The 18,718-nt window shown below is 40.6% G+C and overlaps 1 protein-coding gene across 1 annotated transcript in view; it reads left to right on the plus strand.

Moving 5' to 3' along the window:
- The window catches only part of AXDND1 (axonemal dynein light chain domain containing 1), a 161,920-nt gene that overhangs the window by 66,067 nt on the left and 77,135 nt on the right, over positions 1–18,718 (plus strand). The window contains exons 12-14 of the mRNA XM_030936362.1: positions 1,488–1,589; positions 2,410–2,564; positions 4,219–4,294. Of these exons, the coding sequence (XP_030792222.1) occupies positions 1,488–1,589; positions 2,410–2,564; positions 4,219–4,294 (333 nt within the window). The remainder of the gene's footprint in view (positions 1–1,487; positions 1,590–2,409; positions 2,565–4,218; positions 4,295–18,718) is intronic.

Raw genomic sequence — 18,718 nt, forward strand, 5'->3', positions numbered from 1 at the left:
GGGAATAATTAGCATAGTTCTTACAGTAATCCCATGAAATAGTACTATCATTACCTACATTTTTCATATGAGGACTCAGAGAGATAATTTGCCTAAGGTCACATAGCTAATAAATGGTGAACCTAGCAAGTTTGATTCCAGAACCGGAACTCCCAATTTCCATTATATGCCATCTACAGAGACAAAAGACAAATAAAACTCAGGGCAGCCACCTAAAGGAGGAGACCCAATGTAAGAGCAATCCATGTAAAAAAAAAAAAAAGATTTGTGACACTGAAATAACTGTGGATTCGCTGTAAGGCAACTGTATGAAATGATTCTCAAAACAATGCTGGACTTTTACAAGATTAGAAGTAAGGAGATCATTGTCTCATTTTTCTCTGAAATGGTCAGACCTCATCCAGAATACAGTGTTCCATTCTGATGCAGAATTTTTAAGGGCACATTGACATTTTCAGAGGAAACAATCATGACAGTAAATACATGATGTAAGAAACAGATTTGAGCTAGACATGTTCAGTGGAGAAAAAAGAAGAAAAGTGAGATCCCTCACACTAGAAGCTTTTCAACAGTAGAGAGCTGGCCCCTGGTAGAGGTTTCTGTAGAATTCCTTGCATCGATGAGCTTTGTGTTAGATCATCCCTAGAGTCCCTTCTAACTGAAGTGACAGCTAGAATGTCAATTCCCTGAAAATAAGGACTTTATCTCTTTTGTTCATGTCTATGTCCACAGTGTCTAGAACAGTATTTCATTAAATGACTATGCGGTTGATTTCTTATATTAGTGGTTCTCAAAGTATGGCCCAGGGACCCTGTGGGGGACATCCATGAGACCCTTTTAAGAGCTTCATGAAATCAAAATTAGTTTCATTATAATACTGAAATGTCGTTTGCCTTTTTCATTCTCATCCTTTTAGTTAAGAGTATGCAGTGGATTTTTCTAGTGGCTACATGACATGGTATATTCTAACAGATTGAATACAGAAATAAATGAGAATCCAGCTCTATTCTTCTAAGGCAAACATTAGATTTGTAAAAATGTAAAACAATAGCACTCTTTTTACTAATCTAACACAGTTTTTAAAAATAAAGATGCTATTTATGTGAATATGTAATGAGTTTGTTAAAGTTTAAGTGATTAACAAATATATGTTTTAAATCTAGTTTAATTTCCAATACAGTAAATATCAATAGATGCATTCCATATAAATAAAAGCACTTGAGAGTATAAAGCAGTCTTGAGATAACATTTTTTGTATAAAGGGGTCTTGAGATCAAATTTTTGGATAAATTTTGCCATACGCTATACTTCAGTTTGGTTCCAGTTCAGTGGAAAATGTGAATTTATAAATTCGTGTTAATGATTTAAACACGAAATTTTAGTTGAGTTAATGATTCGATGAAAAATTGATATATGAAATCACTGTAATAAATTATAGTGGTTTGCTGATGTTTTAAGTTCCTGATTATAGTACATTATTTTTATAGGTAATTGAAAGAAATAGAGTCATATTGGCTAGAAGACTTTACCTTAATGAAAAAGGCTGGAATAAATACACTAAGCATTTCATCATACTGCTGTCAAACAAGGTAAAGGTCAATTATCTTCAGTTCTGGGGAAAAAAGACGCCAAGTGGTGAGGGTTGAGACTGTAAGATGCCTTTGTTAAATTTATCGATTTTAAAAATATCGTTTTATATTAGTGCTTATTGTGTACAGAAAGAAAAATCTAAGGGAAAGTGAATAAAGGCTCTTATTTCTCTATATTTGCCTTCTAATTGAAGCAATTTATCTAAGTTTAACAACACTACAAGGTTATTCATACAGTTATGATCCTATTGATTCATGCTTAAAGTAAAAAAAGTAAATAGCTGTGTTTTTTGGAATAGTTGCCTTATCAATTTTATAGGAAAATTCAGTGAGCACACTAGATAGAAAAGGAGGGTATTTAGTATGTTTCTACCAAGTCAAAGCATTTACACTAGTCATTTCATTTAACTCTTAAGACAATCCTGTGAGATAGATATTAGGGTCTTTATGTATAAAAAAAATTAATTCCAAATAGATTACATAAGGTTGCACAGCCAGTAATAGCTACACCTCACATTTGGTTTGGTTTGGCTTCTTGGTTCCTGTTCTGTCTAACACACCACACTGCCCCTGTGATAGTCCTATGGAAAAATTGGGTTCATGTTGCAAAGGAAAAAAACATCTTGTCTCTTAATACTTTATGTACCATGGAAAATTCATCACCAAATGAACTGTGTAGTAGTGTAACTTTTCAATTTTTAAATCAATTTTCTATGAATTTCTCTAGCATTAGAATATTAATAATGGCCTGGTGTATGTTAATGACTATTTGTTATATACATAAATGAATACATTATTTGATTCCATGCATTTTATCTAGGACACTGAAGACCTTGCATTGTTGCAGAAGTTGACACAGAAATGGAGTAACTTAGTGAATAAATTTAAACAAGAGGTAGAAGAAATGGAGGAGTCTACAAGGGAGACATTGAAAATTGTTGAGAAAGGACTTACCAAATGGCAGGAGAGCTTCAAGTGAGTCACCAAGAATCTTGTTTTTCTAATTATACTTATATCACGTCTGATAACTCAGTCAAATTCTCTGTGTTCCTCCTTCTGTCTTTTACCTTGTAATCACTCTAACATGGATTTTGGGGAGCAGTACCTGTGCAGGCACAATCCTGTTAACAAGCTTGAATAGTCTTGTGGTTTCTAGTGCTAAGTATCTCTCTAGTCCATCCTGATCCCCTTGCTTAACTGCTGCTGTCCCCATTTGAGACCAGTTCTTTTTCTTTTCTCTCTTTTGAAATAAAGTCAACTTATTTCATTACTTTGGCAAACTTGAGTATTTGGATCCATCTACAAATCATATGCAGAGACGTAAAACCAATGGGTGACAGTTACAGGGAGATGGTTTTGATTGGATATCATACTTTGCAATGATTAGAGAAATCTGACAATGAAAGAAGCTGCTAATAAAGTAGTTAACCTTGGTTAAATCACAGCCAAGGTTAGTGGGAATCCATACTTTGGATGCAGTCTGGACTAGATTTCTTTTTTTTTTTTTTATCTTTTCTTTTTTTTCCAAGACTGGGTCTCATTCTGTCGCCCAAGCTGGAGTGCAGTGGCACAGTCTCGGCTCATTGCTGCCTCCGTCTCCTGGGTGCAAGCGATTCTCCCACCTCAGCCTCCCGAGTAGCTGGGATTACAGGCATGCGCCACCACACCCGGCTAATTTTTGTATTTTTAGTAGAGACAGGGTTTCACCATGTTAGCCAGGCTGGTCTCGAACTCCAGGTCTTAGGTGATCCACCCACCTAGGCCTCCCAAAGTGCTGAGATTACAGGCATGAGCCACCACGCCCAGCCTGGACTAGAAGATTTCTAAGGTTTTTGTTTGTTTGTTTGTTTGTGTGTTTAAATTTAAGATGCTTTGTTTGTTGAGGCCTGGACTAGATGATTTCTAAGTTTTGTTTTTTTTTTTTTTTTTTTTTTAAACTTCAAGATGCTGTTTGTTAGGTACCATTTCCATTTCAAATTGAGAATAGTGGTTGCAGTTTTTCATACCCCCTTAAAGTTTTCCCCATTAGTAGATTTGGAAGTTCTGGAAGCTGAAGCTGGTATGTCTCCAAGCTGGCTGCTCCTGCCGTGTACTCATTTCTATTGTTTGTTGATTCTTAGCTGGGAGGCGTGCATGGGTGGCCATAGTTCTTGTCTCTTTAGCTTCAGAAACTTATTAATCAATAGATTTCACCTTGTGAGACTTTAGAGCCATTAAAGGAAATTGTTTCCTAGCAGAAGTTGGGATTCCTGGCTTAAATGTTGAGTCTTAATTACTGTGTAGGCTTTCTTTCCATTTATATATTGCTTTGGCAGCTGCATTCAACAGAAATTCTTCTGATAATGATCTGGTTTTTAATTCTCAAGACTCAAGAGACCACCCTTTAAAAAAACACTTTTGTGGTCCATGGCCCTGTAACTTGATTGCTCAGGTCTGAATAGAATCTGAATTTATGTTTACAAATTTAATGATAAATACCCATGGGGAGAGGGGCTGGACCTAGAAGGCATGCTTCAAAATTATTGAAGAGAAATATATTAGTTGTTTAGTCTTTAGTGTATAAACTGATGATTTTATTTGTTTATGCCTTATTCTGAGACCTTTCTCTTTTTCTTTTTTCTTCTTTCAGTGAAAAAGACATTTTATCCCCTAATAAGGGAAATGTATTTGATTCAGTTATTTTAGACTTCAAACAGTGGCAGAAGGTAAGACTTTTTAATAAAGAGCTTGGCAATCAAAGTGCTGGTTGTGAACTTGGCAGTCCTGACCTACAACTGAGTCACATCTCATCCTTTTTTTTTTTTTTTGAGACGTTGTCTCACTCACTCTGTTACCTAGGCTGGAGCGCAGTGTGATCTTGGCTTAGTGCAACCTCCACCTCCTGAGTTCAAGCGATTCTCCTACCTCAGCTTCCCAAGTAGTTGGGATTACAGGCATGTGCCACCACACCCGGTTAAGTTTTGTATTTTTAGTAGAGACAAGGTTTCACCATGTTGGCCAGAATGGTCTTGAACTCCTGACCTGAAGTGATCTGCCCACCTCGGCCTCCCAAAGTGTTGGGATTACAGGTGTGAGCCACCATGCCTGGCCATATCTCATTCTTTAAAAATGCCCTATTAGGGGCTGGCACAGTGGTTCACACCTGTAATCCCAGTTACTCAGAGGCTGAGGCGGGAGAATCACTTGAACCAGGGAGTCAGAGGTTGCAGTAAGCCAAGATTGCAACACTGCACTCCAGCCTGGGCAACAGAGCTAGACTCCATCTCAAAAAAAAAAAAAAAAAAAAAAAAAAGCAATGTTAAGTTTTATGAACGACAAGGAAAAAAGCAAGTGCTCAGGGACTTTAAAAAATATGCTTAAGGCCGGGCGCGGTGGCTCACGCCTGTAATCCCAGCACTTTGGGAGGCCGAGGTGGGCAGATCACAAGGTCAGGAGATTGAGACCATCCTGGCGAACATGGTGAAACCCCATTTCTACTAAAAATACAAAAAATTAGCCGGGCTTGGTGGCGGGCGCCTGTAGTCTCAGCTACTCAAGAGGCTGAGGCAGGAGAATGGTGTGAACCCGGGAGGCGGAGGTTGCAGTGAGCCGAGATTGCACCACTGCAGTCCAGCCTAGGCGACAGAGCCAGACTTTGTCTCAAAAAAAAAAAAACCTTAAATATTCTCAGTTCTATTTCAGATTTTTGGGTCAAATTAAGTTAGGCTGCTAGAAAAGAAATCAGGAATTTGTTATTAGTCTATTCAGGGATTCGACTTCTTCCTGGTTTTGTCTTGGGAGGGTGATGTGTCTAGGAATTTATCCATTTCTTCTAGATTTTCTAGTTTATTTTCTTTCTTTCTTTCTTTTTTTTTTTGAGATGGAATCTTGCTCTGTCGCCCGGGCTAGAGTGCAGTGGCCGGATCTCAGCTCACTGCAAGCTCCGCCTCCCGGGTTTACGCCATTCTCCTGCCTCGGCCTCCGGAGTAGCTGGGACTACAGGCGCCCGCCACCTCGCCTGGCTAGTTTTTTTGTATTTTTAGTAGAGACGGGGTTTCACCGTGTTAGCCAGGATGGTCTCGATCTCCTGACCTCGTGATCCGCCCGTCTCGGCCTCCCAAAGTGCTGGGATTATAGGCTTGAGCCACCGCACCTGGCCTCTAGTTTATTTTCATAGAGGTGTTTATAGTATTCTCTGATGGTAGTTTGTATTTCTGTGGGGTCAGTGGTGATTTCCCCTTTATCATTTTTTATCGTGTCTATTTGATTCTTCTTTATTAGTCTAGCTAGTGGTCTATTTTGTTAATTTTTTCACACACACACTAAAAATAGCTCCTGGAATCATTGATTCTTTGAAGGGTTTTTCATGTCTCTATCTCCCTCAGTTCTGCTCTGATCTTAGTTATTTCTTGCCTTCTGCTAGCTTTTGGATTTGTTTGCTCTTGATTCTCCAGTTATTCTAATTGTGATGTTAGGGTGTTGATTTGAGATCCCTCTAGCTTTCTGATGTGGGCATTTAGTGCTATAAATTTCCATCTTAACACTGCTTTAGCTTTGTCCCAGAGATTCTGATATGTTGCCTCTTTCTCGTTGGTTTCAAAGAACTTCTTGATTTCTGCCTTAATTTCATTATTACACAGGAGTCACTAAGGAGCAGGTTGTTCAATGTCCATGTAGTTGTATGGTTTTGAGTGAGTTTCTTAATCCTGAGTTCTAATTTGATTGCACTGTGGTCTGGGAGACTGTTTGTTATGATTTCAGTTCTTTTGCATTTTCTGAGGAGTGTTTTACTTCCGATTATGTGGATGATTTTAGAGTAAGTGCCATGTGGCACCGAGAAGAATATATATTCTGTTGATTTGGGATTGAGAGTTCTGTAGATGTCTACTAGGTCTACTTGATCCAGAGCTGAGTTCAAGTCTGGAATATCCTTGTTAATGTTCTGTCTTGTCCATCTGTCTAATATTGACAGTGGGGTGTTAAAGTCTCCCACTACTATTGTGGGAGTCTAAGTCTCTTTGTAGATCTCTAAGAACTTGTTTTATGAATCTGGGTGCTTCTGTGTTGGGTGCATACGGATTTAGGACAGTCGGCTCTTTCATTGAATTGATTCCTTTACTGTTATGTTATGCCCTTCTTTGTCTTTTTTGATCTTTGTTGGTTTAAGGACTATTTGGTTAGAGACTAGTATTGCAACCCCTGCTTTTTTTTGCTTTCCATTTGCTTAGTAATTAATAACCTATCAACCAAAAAAAAGCCAAAGACCACACAGATTCACAGCCGAATTCTACCAGAGGTACAAAGAGGAGCTGTTACCATTTTTTCTGAAACTATTCCAAACAATTAAAAAGGAGGGTCTCTCCCTAACTCATTTATGAGGCCAGCATCATCCTGATACCAAAACCTGGCAGACACACAACAAAAAAAGAAAACTTCAGGTCAGTATCTCTGATGAATGTCGATGCGAAAATCCTCAATAAAATACTGGCAAACCAAATCCAGCAGCACATCAAAAAGCTTATCCACTATGATCAAGTCAGCTTTATCCCTGGGATGCAAAGGTGATTCAATATACACAAATCAGTAAGAGGAATCTATCACATAAACAGACCCAATGACAAAACCCACATGATTATTTCAATAGATGCAGAAAAGGCCTTTCATAAAATTCAACATCCCTTTATGTTAAAAACTCTCAACAAACTAGATATTGATAGAACATAATCAAAATAATAAGAGCTATTTATGACAAACCCACAGCCAATATCATACTGAATGGGCAAAAGCTGGAAGATTCCCTTAGAAAAGACAAGGGTGCCTTCTCACCTCTTCTTTTCAACATAGTATTGGAAGTTCTAGTCAGAGCAATGAGGCAAGATAAAGAAATAAAGAGTATTCAAATAGGAAGAGTGGAGGTCAAATTGTCTGTTGGCAGATGACATGATTCTATGTTTAGAAAACCCCATCGTCTCAGCCCCAAATCTCCTTAAGCTGATAAGCAACTTTAGCAAAATCACAGGAAACAAAATCAATGTGCAAAAATCACAAGCATTACTATAGACCAACAATATACAATATACAAGCAGAGAGCCAAATAATGAATTAACTTCCATTCATAACTGCTAAAAAGAAAATAAAATACCTAGGAATACAGCCAATAAGGGATGTGAAGGACCTCTTCAAGGAGAACTACAAAACACTGCTCAAGGAAATAAGAAAGAACTCAAACAAATGGAAAAACATTCCATCCTCATGAATAAGAAAAATCAATATTGTGAAAATGGCCATACTGCCCAAAGTAATTTATAGATTCAATGCTATTTCCATCAAATTAGCATTGACATTCTTCATAGAATTAGAGAAAACTACTTTAAATTTCATATAGAACCAAAAAAAGCCCATATAGCTAAGACAATCCTAAGAAAAAGAACAAAGCTGGAGGCATCATGCTACCTGACTCCAAACTATGCTACAAGATGACAGTAACCAAAACAGCATGGTACTGGTACCAAAACAGACATACAGACCAATGGAATAAAACAGAGACCCGAGAAATAATACCGCACATCTACAACCATCTGATCTTCGACCAACCTAACAAAAACAGGCAATGGGGAAAAGATTCCCTACTTAATAAGTGGTGCTAGGAAAACTGGCTAGCCATATGCAGAAAACTGAAACTTGACCCCTTCCTTACATCTTATACAAAAATTTACTCAAGATGGATTAAAGAATTTAAAATCCAAAACCATAAAAACCCTAGCAGAAAACCTAGGCAATACCATTCAGGACATAGGCATGGGCAAGGATTTCATGATGAAAACGCCAAAAGCAATTGCAACATAAACCAAAATTGACAAATGGGATCTAATTAAACTAAAGAGCTTCTGCACAGCAAAAGAAGGTATCATCAGAGTGAACAGGCAGCCTACAGAATGGGAGAAAAGTTTTGCAATCTATCCATCTGACAGAGGTCTAATATCCAGAATCTATAAGGAACTTAAACAAATTTATAAGAAAAAAAAAAGAACAACCCCATCAAAAAGTGGGCAAAGGATATGAACAGACAGTTCTCAAAAGAAGACATTTATGTGGCCAACAAACATGAAAAAAAAAACTCAACATCACTGATAATTAGAGAAATGCAAATGAAAACCACAATGAGATACATCTCACACCAGTCAGAATGGCAGTTATTAAAAAGTCAAGAACCAATAGATGCTGGTGAGGCTGTGGAGAAATAGGAATGCTTTTACACTGTTGGTGGGAATGTAAATTGGTTCAATCATTGTGGAAAACAGTGTAGTGATGCCTCAAGGATCTAGAACTAGAAATACCATTTGACCCAGCAATCCCAATACTGGATATGTGCCCAAAGGAATATAAATCATTCTACTGTAAAGACACATGCACATGTATGTTTATTGCAGCACTATTTACAACAACAAAGACTTGGAACCAGCCCAGATGCCCATCAATGATAGACTGGATAAAGGAAATGTGGTACATATACACCATGGAATACCATGCCGCCATAGAAAGGAATGAGATCATGTCCTTTGCAGGGACATGGATGAAGCTGGAAACCATCATCCTTAGCAAACTAACACAGGAACAGAAAACCAAACACCGCATGTTCTCACTCATAAGTGGGAGTTGAACAATGAGAACACATGGACACAGGGAGGGGGAAAACCACACACTGGGGCCTGTTGGAGGGTGCAGGGTCAAGGAGAGGGAGGGCAGTAGGACAAATAGCTAATGCATGCTTGACTTAAAACCTAGATGATGAGTTGATAGGTGCAGCAAACCACCATGGCACACGTATACCTGTGTAACAAACCTGCACGTTCTGCACATGTATCCCCGAATTTAAAGTAAAAAAAAAAAAAAAAAAAAAAAATTCTATGTTGAACACAAAAAGTTTGGTAGATATCAGCTTTATACTTTTTTCTTCTTTGAATATATAGTTGCTTATGCAGGGTAAGAATTAGTAACTTTTGCTTTCATGTGTTGCTTAAAATGACAGCTCTACTGTGTATTACATTATAAAGCTTTGTTTCTCCCAACGTATGTCTTCATCTATAAAACAGACACTCACTGAAAAAAAAAAAAAGGAAATAAATTAGGAAAATCTACTTGGGTGGCAGTGAGTGTAACCTGCATGGACCTAGGGGGACTGAGCAAAGGGGGGCAAATACGGGAATCAAAGACAAGAGACAAAAGAGTATATTTAGAAGAAGGGGTCACGGGCCACCTTGCCTCTAGTGGACAAGGGCCCTGAGCTTTACACAGCCCTCCATATTTATTAGGCAAAAGAGATAGCGAGAAAGAGGGAGTGATTTTCGGGTGATTGTCAGTCGGCCATTTGGTTCACAGCAGGCTTGCAAGACTGCATCCTTTGAACAATAGGTGCTAGATTTCTCAGTAGATAACTTCAAGGAGCCTGGTGCCAGGGAGTGATGTCCCTCAGCAAACCTTTTGGTGGCAGGCGCAGTGTGAGTTTGCTCACATCCTGCATTCATGATAAAGTTTGCTGTTTGATCATATAGCCTCAAGTGGAATGCTGAGTTGGTCACGTCCCACAGGTCTTTGGCTCCCTACATATCCCCCTTTCTGTTTATGTATTAATTGAAAGAATGTAGAGCCAGGCTGGGCAGCTCTCATTTTCCAATTGGCGGTCCATCTGATTTTACAGACTATGAACAGAAGACAGAGACAAAACAACATTATTCTAAGAACTACATATAAGATGTTAAGGTGGTGCTTTAGATAGGTCCAAGGGTTGAGGCTCTTCAGGCCTTGCTGGAATTCAGTCCAGTCTTCAAAAGAAGGATGAAATTCTTGAATTTGCCTATTTAAATCAAGAATTTTGTTTTGTAATTCACCAGTATTATAGGTGATGTTGGATGTGAAAGCTCCAGGCAAATCGGCTTTCACAAGGTTCCATGGATACTCGCTTTGGTTATATTCTAAGTTGGTTACACAAATATGAGTGTAATTAAAATGACAACGCATTTGCTGCTGCAACTGCAAGCTTTGTACTTATTCCCCTAACCATAGGACTGTGGATTTTTAACACTGCCACTTCAGTTTGTAACTCAGTGTTAATTTTATTCTGAAGTAGCCATGCTTGGTTGGCTGTGTGCATCCAGTTCTCCAGGTACTGAGCTGTTTGAATAGAATTATGCAAAGCTACAGAGGACATCACAATAGAAGTTATGAGTGTGACCAAGGAAACAGTAGCAAAAAGTATCATGCTTAAGGCTCTACAGACAAGATGAATAAGCTGAATTAGAAGTTTCACAAAATGCAAAGCAGGTGTGGCAGCCCCAGGCTCAGACAGATTAACAGGAATCATAGCCCAGGGATGCGACCTAAAACCTATGGAAGTAGAGAGACTTATGTGTTTGCAATGTGCTAGGATTAATGCAGTGATATCACTGGCAAGATTTGCAGGTCAATTGGGTATTGTGTACCTGGAGCTGGTCCTTCCTAGCTGCCAAAAAAAGGGACTGTGTTGCTTACTATTGCTATTACTGGATAATATTCCAACCCAGATGTTGCCATTCATAAATGGAAGCGCTGCCTTCTATATCATCTCTTGAATTGGTCCTTTCCTCCCTAGATAAGGCCAGAGGAAGAAGTGGGCTAAAGCCTGCTCCATGCCAAGCAATCTGGGCGGCAGACTGGGATTGGATCTCGGTGTTGTATAAAGAAGAAGCATTAAAAGCTTGCTGTCAATGCCAGCGAAGTTTGTGCCATGATTTCTGATTTTCATCTTTTCCGTCTAATTGACCATTAGGTCCCCAGTCCACAATGTCTCCACTTACCAGTGGACCAAGACACTGGGTCCACAGAAGCGGGTAGGAACTATTGAATGGAATCTATTCTGTATAATCAGCACAATTAGGGCAACTGGGCCGGGAATGGTTGGTTAGCACACCAGTCACATTAATAGAACCAAGACTTAATAAGTACATAATTTTTCCACAGTGACTCAACCATGTTTGAGCTTGAATTGTAAGACAGCTATGGCTGAGTGACGTCTTTGTAGTGATACACAAAGGAAGTCCTTCCAGTGGAGGGTATAATTAATGACATTATTCTGAGAGTCTAACTGTTCTACGTCAGGGGATTTAGGGGTCCTGGAGCCCACTCTCCCTGATCGTGACAAATCTCAGGAGGAGTGTCACTCCAAAGTATAGGTTGTACTGCTGGGGGATTGGGAACATATGCCCAGTATGTTTTTGCCTCTGCACAGGGAAAACATACTGCACAGGACATTATGGCTAACATGGCCAAGAATATGGAATCAGGGGTTTTTGCCTGTCCCTGAGGTTCCAGTAGTTTCTCAGCTGCCTGCATGGTTTTCTTGAGTTGTCCCCAGGTTATGAGGATTGATGTCATCGTGACTGTGGTCAGCCTTCTCTCCGTCTTTGCACTTAGGCTCAGCTGGCTCATGGCTCATACCGGAGGGACCAGGCCCATGGTTGGCCACCCTGGGTTCCTCCAGTCTCCCGTTCCATGATTGCACGCACCTTGAGGGCACCCACACAGTTTGTCCATCTCCTGTAAAAACACAAGCATACCCTCATCCCTACATCAGTAAATCCACCGGACCTTTCCATTTTCCTTCTTCTGTGGATTTCCATAACATTTTCGGATAAATTTTCCTCTTTTCCTCTAACACTTGCCAATGTCTTTCTGCTGGAGTCTTATCATTTGTACCAGGAGTCAAAAAATTTAAAGTAAATAAAGCTAAATGTAGTTTTCATTGAGGTGGTAGTTGGCCTCCTATACCCGCTTTTTGTCTTTTCAACATGCATTGTAATGTTTGATGTGACCACTCTATAATGCCTTGTCCTCTAGGATTATAAGGAAGTCCTGTTTTGTGGGTTATAGCCCAAAGCTGTAAGAAATTTTGAAAGGCATACTAGTGTAAGCGGGTCCACTGTCAGTTTTTAATTGTTAGGTATCCCCGTATGAGCAATTGATGACAGACAGTGTCATTGTACATGACCAGCTGTCTCACGTGTTTGGCATGTAGCATGTGGCATATGAGAATAAGTGTCTATAGTCACATGAACATAGCTAAGCTTACCAAAGGTTGCTATGTGTGTAACATCCATTTACCAAATTTCATTTGGAGCCAAACCTCGTGGGTTACAGCCTTCTCCAGGGAGACATGCTGGCAAGTAGGACAGGTTTGTATTATAGCCCTAGCTTGGCTGCGAGATAAATGGACCATGCAAGTAAGGGCAGAAGTATTTTGGTGCAGCAGCACATGAGACACTCAAGCTTGCTGAAACACAGAACCAATCAATTTGTCTGCTTTTCATTACCTGGAGGTAGTGGCCCAGAAAGTTGTGTGTGAGAGCGAATATGAGAAATATGAAAAGGAGCTGCACGAGAGTGAATAACTTGTTGAAGTCTTAAAAATAAATTCAGCAGTTCTGGGTCTAGTGTACTTTTTATTGTAGCATTTTCTTTGCGACTGGCTACATTTACAGCATAAGCTGAATCACAGACAACATTGATAGGATCTGAAGCTGTGAGCTCCAAAACCTGAATGACTACAATTAAGTCTGAGCGTTGAGCTGAAACCCCAAAGGTCATCATTATTTGAGTATGTTTTGGTCCATAGATAGCAGCACAGCCTTTGGAAGGACCACCCGTAAAACAAATTTGTCCACCTGGAATAGGTTTGTGGTGAGAAATCACAGGAAGAATTAAAGAATGGATTTTATAAAACTAAAATTTTGTCTGAGGGATAGTGGTTGTCACGTGCGTCCGTGTGAAGCGACCACCAAACAGGCTTTATGTGAGCAATAAGGCTATTTACTCCACCTGGGTTCAGTCGGGCTGAGTGCGGAAGGAGAGTCAGCAAAAGGTGGTGGGATTATCATTAGTTCTTACGGGTTTTGGGATAGGCGGTGGAGTTAGGAGCAATGTTTTGCCGGCAGGGGGTGGATCTCACAAAGTACATTCTCAAGGGTGGGGAGAATTACAAAGAAACTTCTTAAGGGTGGAGAAGATTACGAAGTACATTGATCAGTTAGGGTGGGGCAGAAACAAATCACAATGGTGGGATGTCATCAGCTAAGGCTGTTGTCACTTCTTTTGTGGATCTTCAGTTGCTTCAGGCCATCTGGATGTATACGTGCAGGTCACGGGATATGATGGCTTAGCTTGGGCTCAGAGGCCTGACAGTGGTTATCTATAGCACCCACGAAGCCTGCAAAAGCAGTTTGCCAGGCAGTCGACATTTCCCAAGCTGCGGCTTGTTGCTGGGAGTCTAAAGGAACAATAATTTTGTCAGGATCATATCCCATAAGCATTTTTGACCTATGCCTGCCCATAGTCACAATTTGTGTAGTTAAAAAAAGGTAAATTTGCAAGGTTTTGACTGTTTGATGAGGTAGAAAGAGCCATTCTGTTACTGTTGCAGACTTGTCTATGTGGCGGGTAGAAAGAATAAACAAAAGCAAAGGTTTTTGCGGTTGTAGCCATGTGGCATGTCTCTGCAGTAACATTTGCTCTACAAGCCATAATTCATAATTTGGCTTCTGCCTCTTTAGTTAATTGCCGCAGGGAATTTAAAGAAGAATCTCCTTGCAGGGTTTGGTAAAGATGTGTGAGTCGATAGGTAGCAATACCTAACATCAGGCGTAGCCAATTAATATCTCCTAATAATTGTTGAAAATTATTTAAAGTCTGTAACCTGTCTTTACGGAGAACTACTTTCTGAGGCCGTACACTTCTCTCCGTATTAACAACAGTTCCTAAGTGTTGGTATGGGGAAGTTGTACCTTTTCTGGGGCTATTTTGAGATTCTATTTAGTCAAAGCCTGCTTTGTTCCTCTGAATAACTGATGTAGGATTTGATCTATAGGAGCGGCCAAAAGAATATCATCCATAAAATGGCCGGGCGTGGTGGCTCAAGCCTGTAATCCCAGCACTTTGGGAGGCCGAGGCGGGTGGATCACGAGGTCGGGAGATCGACACCATCCTGGCTAACACGGTGAAACCCCATCTCTACTAAAAAATACAAAAAACTAGCCGGGTGAGGTGGCGGGCGCCTGTAGTCCCAGCTACTCCGGAGGCTGAGGCAGGAGAATGGCGTAAACCCGGGAGGCGGAGCTTGCAGTGAGCTGAGATCCGGCTACTGCACTCCAGCCTGGGCCACAGAGCCAGATTCCGTCTCAAAAAAAAAAAAAAAAAAAAGAATATCATCCATAAAATGAATGATGTAAGCAGTAGGAAACATATTCCGAGGCTCCTTTAATGCTTGTCCTACAAAATGCTGACAGCATAGAACTGTTAATCATGCCTTGGGGTAAAACTCTCCATTGATAATGAGAAACAGGTTCTCTTTGATTAATAGAAGGCACACAGAAGGCGAATCGAGGCTTATCCTTCTCGTGTAAGGGTATAGTAAAGAAACAATCCTTAAGATCTATTACTACAAGAGGCCAGTCTTTTGGAATAGCCTCTGGGGATGGTAAACCTTTTTGTAAGGCACCCATTGGTTTAATTTTTGCATTAACAGTTCTTAAATCATGTAGCAGTCACCCTCTTCTGGACTTTTTTGGAATAACAAACACTGGAGAATTCCAAGGGCTGACTCCTCTGTGTGTCCGGTGTCCCATTGTTCTTTTACTAGCTGCTGAAGTTGCGTCAGCTTCTCCTGAGATAGGGGCCATTGATCCACCCATACAGGTTTGTCACTGAGTCATTCTAATGGTAAGGCAGTGGGCGGCGGAGAAATATCAATGACCCCCGTCAGAAATCCTGACATCCTAGCCCTTTTCTGTTTTTCCAGTTACTGATATTGGGTTAGGATTTCCTTGAAGAAATTTTCCTAAACCTTTTCCATTCTGATATCCCATGTTCTTCAGCATTTTAAATCCTGGATTATCAAAGTTTTCATTTGTAAGTCTCATATGCCAATGTGTAACTAAGTTTCGACCCCATAAATTGATAGCTATATTTGCAACATAAGGCTGAAAAGTACATGACTGTTCATCTGGACCAAGACAAGGTAAAATCTCAGGGCTCTGTTGAACACTTTGAGCTGTTCCTTTCCCACTAAGGATGTAGAAGTTAATTGCAAGGGCCGGGATGGGGGCCATTGTCTTTAGATGTTACTGATACATCAGCTCCCGTATCCATAGGCCCATAACATTTCTTTCCTTTAATTTGTACCCACAGGTGGGTCTATTTAGAGGCTATTGGTTGTGATAGATTTCTCATGTAGTTGTGCTCCCAAACCCTTTATTTTCTCCTTTCTCCTTTCGTGGAGAAGGGTATAATTTGCAGCGAATAAGCGTAATTGAGCAAAGATCTCCCAGTTCAAAAACCCAAAGATCTTGTGACATTAGAACTACTTGAATTTCTCCTTCATAATCAGAGTCAATCACTCCTAGGACTACAGTGATGCCTTGCAAATTAAGACGACTTTTGCCTAAAATTAGTCCTGTGTATCCTGTTTGTAAAAGTCTCCAAATACCAGTGGGAACTTTGATAGGTTTGCCTCCCCTGACTAATGTGATTCTTTTCCTGGCGGGTAGCTCTAATCCTGCACTTCCTGGTGTTCCTTTGGTGAGGGAATCAAGGTGCCTCCAGGAACCCATCCTTCAAATGGAGTTGAGGTCTGGCCTGGGAATGCCCTCATTGTTTGTGGGGCCCGGGGCCAGGCCCTCCTCTTGTTTCCCAGCTGGAGGGTGCCATTCTGATGAAATTTTGAGCGGCACTGATTGGCCCAGTGATTTCCTTTGTTACAGCGAGCACACAGTCCTGGCGTTTTTTTCTGTTGGGTGGGGCACTGCATTGTAAGGTCCTTTCTGACCTGAGATATGGCGGCATTCCTTTTTAAAATGTCCAGTTTTTCCACAATTATAACATTTTCCCATTTTAGGGTTTGACCCTTGGCTTCTTTTAGATTTGTCAACTGCTAAATTAGCCATTGCTTGCACTAACATTGCACAGCAGTGAAGCTCAGTTCCTGCATCCTGACAAGCTCTGAGAAAATTTCCCAAGTTTTTTGTACACCTCACTGGTGCCATTGCACATTTACAGTTCGCGTTTGCATTCTCAAAAGCTGGAGCTAAGGTTAGCATTTCTGCAGCCACGGTATTAGGAATCTGACGCTTCACTGCCTCTTGTAATCTTGCAAGAAATTGCACATAGGGTTCCAATGACCCTTGCATGATATGTAAAAATGATTGTACTGGGACTCCCTCTTCAGGAATTGTGGCCCAGGCACATTTAGCAGCTTGTGCACACTGCTGATAAGCAGCATCTTGGAGTGCCATTTGACATTCCAGGTCTGAATAAGGACCATTACCTAACAGCATATCCTCTGTAACGTCGCCATTTCTAGCAGCACGGTTCTGTCTAGCCTGGTCTGCACACGTTTCTTGCCAATTTAAATTCCATGTCAGATATGCGCTAGCCGACAAGCAAGTTCGCACCAAGTGTTTCACATCAAAGGGTAAAAGACGCATAGCACCAAACACAGATTCTAGCAATCTTAAGGTGAATGGGCTCTGTACGCTATTATTTACCACACTTGCTTTTAATTCCTTTAACAACTTAAACTCTAGGGGAGTGTGTTCATGAATAACCTGCTGTGGATTATTTGGATCAGCCCTTACGGAAATAGGAAAAGTGCAAAGTCCTAAGGGCTCTCCAGCTATGGCAGCAGAGCATAAAATTCTTTGTATTGGGGTTTCTATTTCTGCTATCAAAGGAGGTGTTTCAGATGTTTCTGCAACTGGAGGAGGCGGTATAGGCCAATTTTTATCCTCCCTCTCCTGTTTTTTTATTTTCAATTGGAACTGTGGGTGGGACAACAGATTCTTTCAGATTTTTAGATTCAGCCTGCTGTCCTGCAGAATAATGAGGAGATAATGGCAGAAGTATAGTACGAGCTGAACTCCACGTGGAGAAAACTGAAGAAACAACTTTAAGACCTTTTTAATGAGCCTGTTTTAATCCTTCTCCTGCTCTGTCCCAATTTTCCACATCAAGACTGCCTGCGGAAACCATGTATTATGTGTAATAACCTCCTGCAGCAGCTTAGTCAATGTCTGAGAACTAACCTGAGGACGAGTTCATTTCAATAAAACTTTAAGCAACTGCACATAATGATTTTCTCCAACGGATAAATTCTGCTCCGTGTTATCCTGATTCAGAAAACTTCCCATTCCCAGTACTTCTTTAAAGCACTGCTCCCAGTACCTCTTCAGGGCACTGACCTTATCTCCGCTGCCGGTAGACTCATCCCAGCCTCCCCATTCGCCTTGTCAATTTCAGTTCCTCTGTTCCAGCAGATCTTCTTGGTTCATGTCCTTGAAGTCCTGTGTTCGGACGCCACTATGTAACCCGCACAGACATAGGAGGACTGAACAAAGGGGGGCGAATGTGGGAATAAAAGACAAGAGACAAAAGAGTATATTTGGAAGAAGGGGCCGGGGGGCACCTTGCCTGTAGTGGACAAGGGCCCTGAGCTTTACACAGCCCTCTGTATTTATTAGGCAAAAGAGATGGGAGAAAGGGGGAGTGATTGTTGGGTAATTGCTGTTTGGTTCACAGCAGGCTTGCAAGACTGCACCCTTTGAACAATAGGTGCTAGACTTCTCAATAGATAACTTCAAAGAGCCTGGTGCCAGGGAGTGATGTCCCTCTGCAAACCTTTTGGTGGCAGGCGCAGTGTGAGTTTGCTCACATCGTGTATTCGTGATAAACAGTTTGCTGTTTGATCATATAGCCTCAAGTGGAATGCTGAGTTGGTCACGTCCCACGGGCCTTTGGCTCCCTACAAGTGAGGGTAGTTCAATGTTATTATTTGTCAGACATAAGTAACGTTTGTGCCTGTCCTATATCAGGCTTTTGTTTTAAGGACAAATTGGACTTTTAAAATTAATAACATCTTTTTTTAATTACGGTAAAATATATATAATACAAAATTTACCATTTTAATCATTTTTAAGCATAGAGTTCAGTTGCCCTAAATATATTTATATTGTTGTACAACCATCACCACCATTCATTTCCAGGACTTTTTCTTTTCCCCAAACTGACATTCTGTACCCATTATACTGTAAGTCCCCATTTCTGCCTCCCCCTACCCTCTGGGCAATCTC

The sequence above is a fragment of the Rhinopithecus roxellana genome, chromosome 8, assembly GCF_007565055.1.
Source record: "Rhinopithecus roxellana isolate Shanxi Qingling chromosome 8, ASM756505v1, whole genome shotgun sequence".
Lineage (NCBI taxonomy): Eukaryota > Metazoa > Chordata > Mammalia > Primates > Cercopithecidae > Rhinopithecus > Rhinopithecus roxellana.